Source organism: Myotis nattereri (genome assembly GCF_964212035.1).
Source record: "Myotis nattereri genome assembly, chromosome: 8".
Lineage (NCBI taxonomy): Eukaryota > Metazoa > Chordata > Mammalia > Chiroptera > Vespertilionidae > Myotis > Myotis nattereri.
The window spans coordinates 30,234,789-30,245,094 of record NC_138083.1 but is presented as its reverse complement, the minus strand read 5'-3'; the positions used below and the strand labels follow the sequence as shown (position 1 = coordinate 30,245,094).

At 50.1% G+C, this 10,306-nt stretch overlaps 1 protein-coding gene across 1 annotated transcript; it reads left to right on the top strand.

The window, feature by feature from the left end:
• Positions 1-2,937: 2,937 nt before the first annotated feature.
• Positions 2,938-4,422, top strand: LOC308523694 (F-box only protein 31-like; the record flags this gene model as incomplete). The annotated part of the gene is made up of 1 exon (XM_081097697.1): positions 2,938-4,422. One exon carries the CDS (start codon positions 2,938-2,940, stop codon positions 4,420-4,422), a length of 1,485 nt encoding a protein of 494 aa, XP_080953823.1.
• Between the last annotated feature and the right edge of the window lie 5,884 nt (positions 4,423-10,306).

Here is a 10,306-nt window from a genome sequence, read left to right as displayed (position 1 = left end):
GTTAGCATCGTAGACAGGGAACAGTGGTCACACCCACAGAAAGACACACCTTTGGAGAGAGCATGTCTCTGCTGACAGCTTGATCTCAGACTTCTAATTTCCAGAGCTAAGGTGCATGGGGAAGGAAGGAAAAAGCAGTGAAGGAGACATGTCGGTCAGAAAGAATCAGAGAAAACTGTGGGTCTTATGAAAGGCAGGCAGCCAAAGGCCCTGGGAGAAGGTAGACTTATTTCCTTATAAATTATGTGGTTATGAAGGCGGGAGTTTCTCATGTGGCTTTTTGCATAACTAGGTTGTCAGGTAGTTAGCCCATTAGAGGGCTCATAAAGTCTTCAGCTGCGCTGACTCACAGCATGAGACATCAGGAGGTGAGCCAGCAGGGATGCAGCTCTGAGGAGGAACCTGTCTATGTGGTGTCAGCCAGGATACTCTTTGGGGCCCAAGTGTCACAACCTGGGCTTTAGAGTCTGAGTTCAAGTCTTGACCCCACGCCCTTGCCAGCTGTGTGAGCTTGGGCAAGTCACTAACCCTCCCTGAGCTTTTGTTTCTACATTAGGGCAATGGTGATGGTTTCAAGGTGGAGGATTGGCCTGGGGAAGTGCAGCTGACTTCTCTGACAGATCCTTGAGGAGGGCAGTCCATGGGTGTGGCCACCAATTTCCAGAAACTAATCCTTGGATTTCCCTCAGAAATTTAGTGGTTGGCACTTTGGCAAACTGTTGGACAATATCTAGTGAACTCCCTATATTGGTTTCTTTAAAAATATATATTTTATTGATTTCAGAGAGAAAGGGGGAGAGAGAGAGAGAGAGAGAGAGAGAGAGAGAGAGAGAGAGAGAAACATCAATGATGAGAGAATCTTTGATCGCCTGTCTCCTGCACACCCCATATTGGGGATTGAGCCCACAACCTGGGCATGTGCCCTGACCAGGAATCGAACCGTAATCTCCTGGTTCATATGTCGACATTCAACCACTGAATCATGACGGCCAGGCTGTATCGGTTTCCTAGGACTGTCATAACAAAGTACCACAAACTAGGTGGCTTAAAGCAACAGAAATTATTTCACAGTCCTGGAAGCCAGAAGTCTGAAATCAAGGAGTCAACTGGGCCATGCTCTCTCTAAGGGTGTGTCTTTCTATTGGGGAGCTGCCACTGCCCCCTGCCAAAGTGCTAACTTTTCTGTAGAGGCCAGAGGCAGTGTGTGACAATGCATTTGTCAGTTTTCATTGCAGGAAGAAAGGAGGGAACATTATGGAGCCTAGGCTAATTGGAGGGGATATTTGGGGATCCTCATATCTCCTCCTGATCCCTTGAGATACCCCAGGGTCCTCAGCATCCTGGTGAGATCAGGATGTAGGTGGGAACAATGAATTCTGGTAAGTGCTGCTCCCTTTAGGTCTCCCTCTCCCTTTTCTGAGGACTCATGCCTCCCCCATGTCTCTGAGGGGTGAGGTGGGGAGAAGCTGGAGGCAGGGCTGGTGGAGATGCCTGGGGAGTGGTGTGCCTGCCTGAAGAGGTTGCAGTGGATGCCAAGCAGGGCAGAGATAGCCCAGGGTCCTCAGCATCCTGGTGAGATCACCAGGAGTAGATGGGAACAATGAATTCTGGCAACTGCGGCTCCCTTTAGATCTCCCTCTCCCTTTTCTGGGGACTCATGAGTGCCTCTACCTTGATTTCCAAAAATTCAGGAGTGTCTTGAAATTCCAACAAATATGATTGCATGGCAATAGGGACATGCCCTTAGGATAGTGTCATTGAGCCCTGGACGGCCTACCTCCTGCTCTCCTTTCTATTTGTGTGTGTGTGTGTGTGTGTGTGTGTGTGTGTGTGTGAGAGAGAGAGAGAGAGAGAGGAGATAGAGTTAGAGAGAGAGAGAGAGAGATTGAGATTGATTTTAAAGAATTGACTCACAATTATAAAAGCTGATAAGTACAAAATCTACAGAGTGAGCTACCACCAGGCTGGAGACTCAAAGAATTAATGTTACAGTTCAAGTCTAAAAGCCATTTGTTTGCAGAATTTCCTTTTGCTTCAGGGAGGTCAGGCTCTTTCTCTAGTCAGGCCTTCAAGTGATTAAATGAGACCTACTCACAGTAAAGAGAACAATCTGCTTTACACAAAGTCCACTGATTTGAATGTATTGTCATCCAAAAACACCCTCACAGCAATACCCAGAATAATGTTTGATCAAAGGTCTGGGCACCCATGGCCCAGCCAAGTTGACACACAGAATTAACCTCCTCGCTAAAATGACTGCAACAAGCAATAGGAATGGTAGCTTCCCATCACTGAGGACTTACCTTATCTTCTGTTGGGGGCCTTAGGCTCACTTCCCAACACACCTGTGTGGTAAGTTTTATGCTCGTTTTATAACAGCATAGTAAGAAGCCAGAAAAATTCCTGGGCAAGTGGAATAGGGAAACCAAGACAAGAAAGTTAAATAATTCATGGATAATGAAGACCATCATAAACTTATGAACAATAATAGATACAGAGGCAGAGCTGCCTCAAACAGATTGTCAAACTGCAGCGGGAAGGCCGGGGAGGGTTGGGGGGCAGGAGTGAGGGGGGTAAGAGATCAACCGAAGGACTTGTATGCATGCCTATAAGCATAACCAATGGACATAGACACTGGGGGGTAGGGGAGGCCAGGGGATTGTCAAGGGCGGGGGGAAAAAAAGGACACATATGTAATAGTCTTTGTAATACTTTAAGCAATAAAACAATAACAAAAAAAAGAAAGGGATCAAAGGACAGCATCTAAATAAATGGTTCTCAGCATAGTTGGCCAAAAAGAAGTCCTACAATTGGCTCCCCTCCGAGGGGGCGTGGCTAGGCCCTGGGGGCGTGGCTAGGCCTGGGGGCGTGGCTGGGCTCTAGGGCGGATTGAGCCAGTTTAAAGCCCCGGCTGTAGTGGCGGTTACACGTGGAGGCATGGAGGAGTGCGCTGGGCTCTGCGGCGTGGGCTCTTCGCGGGGACATCGGTGTCGTCAGAAGCGCGAGCGCCCAGCTGAGACGGCAGCGGCCCACAGCAAGCCGTCCCCGGCAGAAAAGCAGGTCGAGGTGGACGAGGCAGCGCGGTGCTGTGCGGGGAGGGGAGGCCTCGCGAGCCCCATGCCGCCCCCGCCCCCGCCGCCCCCACACTGCTCGCTGCAGGACCTGCCGGTGGAGATCCTGGTGCAGATCTTCGCCTCGCTCCCCGGCCCCGATCTGCGCAGCCTGGCCCAGGCCTGCACCACATTCCACCACACCCTGCACACCGACAGCATCTGGAGACGGCGCTGCCGCGAGGAGTTTGGCGTTCGTGAAAACCTGCAGGACCCGGAGATGATGGGTATGTCTTACCGAGAATTCTATGCGAAGCTGTTCCCATACAGACACACTTTGGGACTGTGGCAGCTCCATTATAGCGTTAGAACACTGCTGAACGTCGTGGTGGACGGCTTAGGCATCACTGGCGGGAGGTACAGGCCTCCCCTTAACCCCCATGTGCGTGGCCCAATACGTTTCAAGCCCTCGTTCAGGATTCGCCTGACGGAGCGGAAATCAGCCGCGGTGGAGTGCCTGGAAGGCCTCCTCGGCAGGCCCCACAGCGGCCACATGCAGATCCAGGAGGACAGGCTCACCATCCAGTGCAAGAGGACCGACCACCGAGCGGACTCACCAACGCCGCTCAGGGGAGAGCGGGGGCGGGCGCGGGGGCGGGTGCAGGAGGACGGACAGCGGTATGACTGCCTGACCTACCGCCGCCTCTACCTCCCGCCGCGCCGCCCGGACGACCTCATCAGGCCAGGCCTCTTCTACGTCAGATACAACGCCTTCGGCCCCACGACCGTCATGCTCAGCTTCCACGGGAAGTACGCCAGGGTCACGAGGCTCATGGGAATCGGCACGAAGGCCTTAGAGATCCACCTCCTGCGCCGCCTCCAGCTGCGAGATGGCGAGATCTTCCGCGACTTCCAAGAGCTCTCCCGCGTGGTCCAGGAGATTGACGAGCAGGTGACCCGGGAGCAGCAGCAGCAGCAGCAGCAGCAAGAAGACGCGACTGAGGAAAGCCAGGGCCATGGCTGGCAGAGCCCTGCCCAGCCCAGCGTCGGGGAGTCCGGGGCCGCAGCTCCGGAGGAGCCGCCTGTCCCGTTTGTTCTGCCTGTGGGCGTGCGCTCCAGTGACCAGAACTACCCCCGAACCTGCAGGATGTGTTTCTACGGCGTGGACATTGAGTCCTTCGGCTACCCCAGGCACTGCTGCCCCGGAGTCTTCATCCTGTTCGATGAGGACCACTTCGGGTTCATCTGGCTGGAGGAGAAATACTTCTTCTGGTACGACAGAGTCCAGGACACCTTCCAGAATGTGGAGGCGCCATCCCCGCAGGCCTTCCTGGAGATGCTCAAGGACATTCAGTCCAGTTTTATATTTTAATCTGAATAATTCTTTTTTGTTTTTGTTTTTGAATAATTCTTTACTGGCAATTTTTTCAATAGTTTTTCTTCATTTATAAATCTTAAGTGGTTTCCCATTGCTTATAAAATTAAAACAAAATCTTTTCAAACAGCTGTATTGAAGTATAATTAATTTATTATATAAATAAACTACTGTTGATTTATCTGTTAAAAAAAAAAAGAAAGAAAGAAAGAAAAAGGAAATTTAAATAAGGCCAAACAGTTTGGGCAGCTTGCAGCCAGTTTGTATCTTTCCCAAACAATTTACAGAGGAGTCAACGGAATCTTGCCCAGTGTAAAAGCTGATGTTAGTGCCCTACCTGGTCTCTTTTCCCAGGTGTTGCCGTGTGGTGGCTAAGAGCTGATGCCCTTGTCCAGCATCTTCTGGGAACTTATTTACCCCCTTCTTACCCCTCACCCCCTGTTCTCCACGGCTGGACAATGACGGATTGATACAGGGGGATGAGAGCCTGGGCTGCTTACCTCAAGGGAGAGCAACTCTGGAGACTATTCACCCCGCGGAGCTCCGTAAGGGATCAGGCTGCGGTCAGACTTCACTGAGGTCAGCCTTGACACCCTTGGAGAGCATCTTCCCCTGCCCTGTCCTGCTTCCTTCCCTCCCTTTTCTTAAGACAATTTCCTCAGGAAATCGTGTGAATCCCCATCTCTGATTCTAGAGAATGTGATCTAAGACATTGGTTAGTGAGGAACTTAAAGTCAGGTCTTGCTGACTTCAAGGTCAGCCTGATGACCCCATGCATTGTCCATAGTCTGGTGGCTTTGTCACCCTCTTCCTCACTTGTGCACCCCTTGCTGCTGCCTAATTTCACAAAGCCAGGCACCAGCCACAAGCTGCCCTGTTAGGTATCTCCACAGGGGCAGGGAGGGGCAAGTTAAAGTGTGTGCTTCTGGGTAGAGAGGCCATGGGTCTGAGAGTCTCATCCCCCAGGCTCCTCAGAGCACAGTTGCTGGCTTTCAGGAACTTGAGGCAAGATGTGCTGCAACAGGGATGTATGTATTCAGAGTCCTGAGCTGCAGCTTGGGAGAGAGCATGAGCCAAACCCCACAGGCAGGCCGCCTGGTCAGCAGGCTCCAGGCCTAGGCTGTGGTCCGGAGCCCCCCTTCACAGCCCCCTGCCTGTGGGACTGCTGAGACATCACCCTGGCAGGGCCGCTGCTGGATATTTCCATAACTTGGAGGTTTGGATGTGTCCCTGTCATGCCTGCTCCAGTTAGAATTTCTCCTCTGCTTTCCCAGGCAGCCCCCAGCCTTCTCTGAGAGATAGCAGCTCAAGGACAGTAAATGTGTGAGAACTAGTGTCCCCCTCAACCACTCCCCCTCCCCCGTGGGGATGAGAGAGTCTGGACCCGAGCAGGTGGAGTCAAAGCCTGGCAGAGGAATGGCTGTGTGTGTGTGTCTGGGGATGGGGGAAGGCCCCAAAGAGCCTCTACTCCATCTGACTGGAGAAGACAACAAAGGGTGCGGGTACCAGTACATAGAAGACCTCTCTTCACAAAAAGGAGTGTTGGGCTCTTCTCTTTAGTGAAAGACCTTTACTACTATCTTTTCTATGAAGTAGAAAAGTTTGGGGACTTTGGTGCCAGGTAGATCTGATTACAAACCTCTGTTCTGTGCCCTGGCCAGTATGGATCAATGGTTGGAGTGCCAGCCTGCGAACCAAAGGGTTGAAGGATCAATTCCTGGTCAAGGGCACATATCTGGGTTGTGGGTTCACTCCCAGCCCCCGTCAGGCATGTTCTGGAGGCAACCAGTCAATGGATCTCTCTCACATCGATGTTTCTCTCCCTCTCTTTGTCCCCTTCCATCCCTTCTTCCCTTCTTTCCACGCTCTCTGAAAAAGCAATGGAAAAAATATCCTTTGGTGAGGATTAACAAAACAAACAAACAAACAAACACAAAAAATCTCTGTTTTGTGAGGTTGGGAAAGTCACTTAATATTTCAGAGCCTTGCCCTAGCCAATTTGGCTCCATGGATAGAGCATTGCCCTGTGGACTGAAGGGTCTGGGTTCAATTCTGGCCAAGGGCACATACCTCAGGTTGTGGGCTCAATCCCCAGTAGGGGGTGTGCAGGAGGCAGCTGATCAATGATTCTCTCTCATCATTGATGTTTCTATCTCTCTCTCTCCCTCTCCCTCTCTGAAATCAATAAAAATATATTTTAAAAAAATATTTTAGAGCCTTAGTTTCCTCATCCAGAAAATGGGTGGCCTTGCTTAGTGCACAGGCTTGCTGACTGGGATGAGGCAAGTCAGATGAAGGAAGTAGCTCAGCCAGAGGCACAGAGAGTCTTGGTGGATTAGGAATGTTAAAGAAAAATTTAGCCAACTTCCCCTCGAAGGAGCTAATTTACTTCTAGAGCCAGAGTGGTGGACATAAGACCATTGCTTACTCATTCCAGTGCTCAAGACAGACATCACTACTTTTATCTGCATACTCCAACCCTGGCTAGCTCCTCCAGGGAGCGTCTACTAAATGATTAGAGGTGGCATTCAAGCTAGAACCACATCTCTGCCCTCAGGTCAACATGGCCTTGACAGTCACCACGAAGGAGTCCCTGAGTCTGTGAAGAGGGATTTAAAGGAGAGAAAATTTGTCTTTAAGGTGTCTCTAGCTTGAACACCTGGGAATAGAGATTGTTTCTGATCGAGCAGCCCAAAGGGTCTATCATTTTGAGGCAGCCTGAGCTGCTGAGCAGAGGTCAGGCTTGGTGTGGCCCTTACGGATGACCACTAACTGGCATGGCATGGCTGGCCTCACCAAAGGTGGACTCAGTCTGCTTCTCCACAGGAGCACATCCTCAGCCAAAGATTCAGTGCAAGAGGCTTATTTGTGAAGTCGTCCCAAGATCTCTAGTAGGAGATTCAGTAAGTGAGATGCGGGAGGGAAGGAAGCCTATGCAAGGTGCATTTCAGCCACTGTGGGTGACTGGACCTTAATCCTGCTCAGGAAGTCTGGGAGACAGTGCAGAGCACGCAGCTGAGTTATGGCATCTGAGGGGCGAGGGAACTGGAGTCGTTATACACCAACTCCCATCAGTTATTAGTTGAGGGTGACTGGGGCACTATATAACTCCCTGATTACAGATACACAGAGCGGGATCAAGTGGCCAGAGAAAGCTCTCAGGCAAAAGAAATCACAGGTACTGGTGGTTGGAAGTGGTAAAATCCAAAAGCAGTATCAGCTATCCACGTGGTTCCCAAACTGAGTCTTTTCATTGAAAATCAGGGCAGCCTAACCTTTCCCAGTGTGGAGTGCTCTTCATAATGCCAGCAGCCTCACCCTGCCTCATCCTGCCTCACCCCTAGAGGCTTAGGGTGTGTAGTCCCTGTTCTAGAAAGAATGATCAGAACCCTAATGTTTAAAATAGTAAGCACTTATTTCATACTTGCTATTGTCATTGCTTTGTAAGCATGATCTCATTTAATGTTCACAACCCAGTGAATATCATCTCTGAAGTTCAGAGAGATTAAGTAGTTTGCCTAAGATCACAGCAACAGAGTAATAGACTGTTTATGTCCCTCCAAAATTCATATGTTGAAATCCTAACCGCCTATGTGATGGTATTAGGAGATAGGGTCTTTGGGGGTAATTAGGTCATTAGGAGGAGCCCGAATGAATGGGATTAATGACTTTATAAGAAAAGACACAAGAGAAATTGCTTCCTCTTCCTGCTCTCCACCTTGTGAGGATACAGCAAGAAGAGGCCATCTGCAAACCAGGAAGTGGGCCCTCAGCAGACACCAGATCTGCCGGCATCTTGATCTTGGACTTCCCGGCCTCCAGAAATGTGGTAAATAAATGTATGTTTCTTTAAGCCACCCTGTCTGTGGTACTTTGTTATAGCAGCCTGAAGTAAGATAGATCCTACCCAAGTATGCCTGCTGTCACTGTTGTGGCAGAATGCACGGGAGAACCGTCGGCCAGCACTCTGAGGGAGGAAAGTTTAACCTTTATTTTGCAGATCTCTTAGTCCGGGGGAATTCTGGATCCAAAGCTTGAACTGAACTCGTGGGAAGGCTCTGACCTATATATCTCCTCCTCTGGCGGCCCCTGAGGGTCCCCGCAGCTCTGCACAAGTCAGCTGTGGCAGGGCCCTGGGGTTGGGCTCTGTAGCTCCGCCCAAGTCAGTCAGAGTGGGGAAGTAAGACGCCAGTTTTAACCAGATACTGAACTAGGTTGCAAGCACCCCCATTTTCTTTTTCATTACTACCATCAGTCACAACCGTCACAGACATCACTAATTCATCACCAGTCTCTTTCAGACAGGGACTTACAACCCCTTTCCAGAGAATGAATTCTCTAGTTAGCCCCTGGAATGTAATCCCAGAATAATCTCTGATAAACACTTAGCGTAAGACCTGGCACACAGTAGGTGCTCAATAAATGGAAGCTGTTAGTATCATTACTATTGCCACTTAGAGATGAAATCCATTGGCCAAAACTGCCCTGACCCTGAGACAGGTAGGCTTTGTCAGATTCATTCCTCTGCAGCAGCTATAAAGAGTGCGAGAAGAGGTGAAGAGCTGTGAAAAGCTAGAAGTTGGGGTAATTTGAGAGGGGTTGGTTTTGGAGCCTGGGTCCTACCAGGAGGAAAACCTAGATGATATGAGTCAGCAGGATTGGTGGAAGCTTGGTGCCCAGGAGAGGCGGACAAGGGAGGAGATGGGGTGAGAGGTCCTAAAATTGTCCCCTGTTCCTTATCCTCTGTGGGTAGGTTCTTGTTGCCAGAAAGGGCATGTCCAGTCTCCTAGTTCTTCCTTTCACTTGGCTTTCCTCCTGCCTCATCTTTGCTCCTAGTACCCACTCAGGATCAGAGACAGGACTGGCCTCCAGGACTCCCAGGGGCTTGTCTCCATGTTCCTCCCTGGTCTAAACTCCAGTGAGGGAGGGACCTTTGTGGAGAAGGGCCAGGAGCTGTTCTTAAAGCAGCCAGTGAGTGGTTGAGGGTTTTGCTTGAAAACCTGGGGTTTGACATATTCTTTGCCAGGATTGCCTTTGCCTTAAGTAGCAGATGATTAAAAAAAAAAAAAATGGCCCTAATTTTCCATCGCTCCCTGAATCCACACCCTTTATGATCTGATCTCATAGCTCATCCCACTGAGAGGTGGAGTGTGTTTCCTGACCCCTTGAATCTGGTCTGGACTTGTGGCTTGCTTTGGCTGATGAGAGGTGGTAGAAGTTGTTGAGCCCTTTCTGAACCTTGCCTGTTTCTTGCTCTCTTGAATGCTGCCATGACCTTGTGAACATACTCAGGCTAGCCTACAGGAGGACAAGAGACCACATGGAGCAGAGACAATCTTCCTAGCTGAGGCCATCTTACACCAGCCACTAGCTGGCACCCAAATGCCCAGCCAGGATCAGCAAAGACACCTACTTGACCCATAGTTGACCAGAGACACAAAAGTGATTCTGGCCAATACAAGACTGCTTAGCTGACCCATAGACTCATAAATAATAACAGATTCTTTTATTTTCAACCACCGAGTTTTGGAGAGATCTGTTACCCTACATTAGCTAGCTGATACACTCAAATCCTAGAGGTGAATCCTCCTTCCCTTGCCCCAGCTGGATACTCAGTCTGGCCCAAAACATAGCAGCCTCCAGCCTGATCAAGGCTTCCACAGAAGGTGCCTTGTGGCCACAGCCAGCTCTCTTTGGTTTCCTCATCAGTGGAATTGCCCTGGCACTCTCCCATATTTTTTCTTGTGTTCCTCTTTGAGGGAGCTAATCCGTGTGTGCATGATGTATGTGGTGTGTGTGTGTGTGTGTGTGTGTGCATGTGCACTTGTGCATGTGCACCTGTGAGTTATAAGGCACATTCCACACCTTGTGTTCAGTCTCT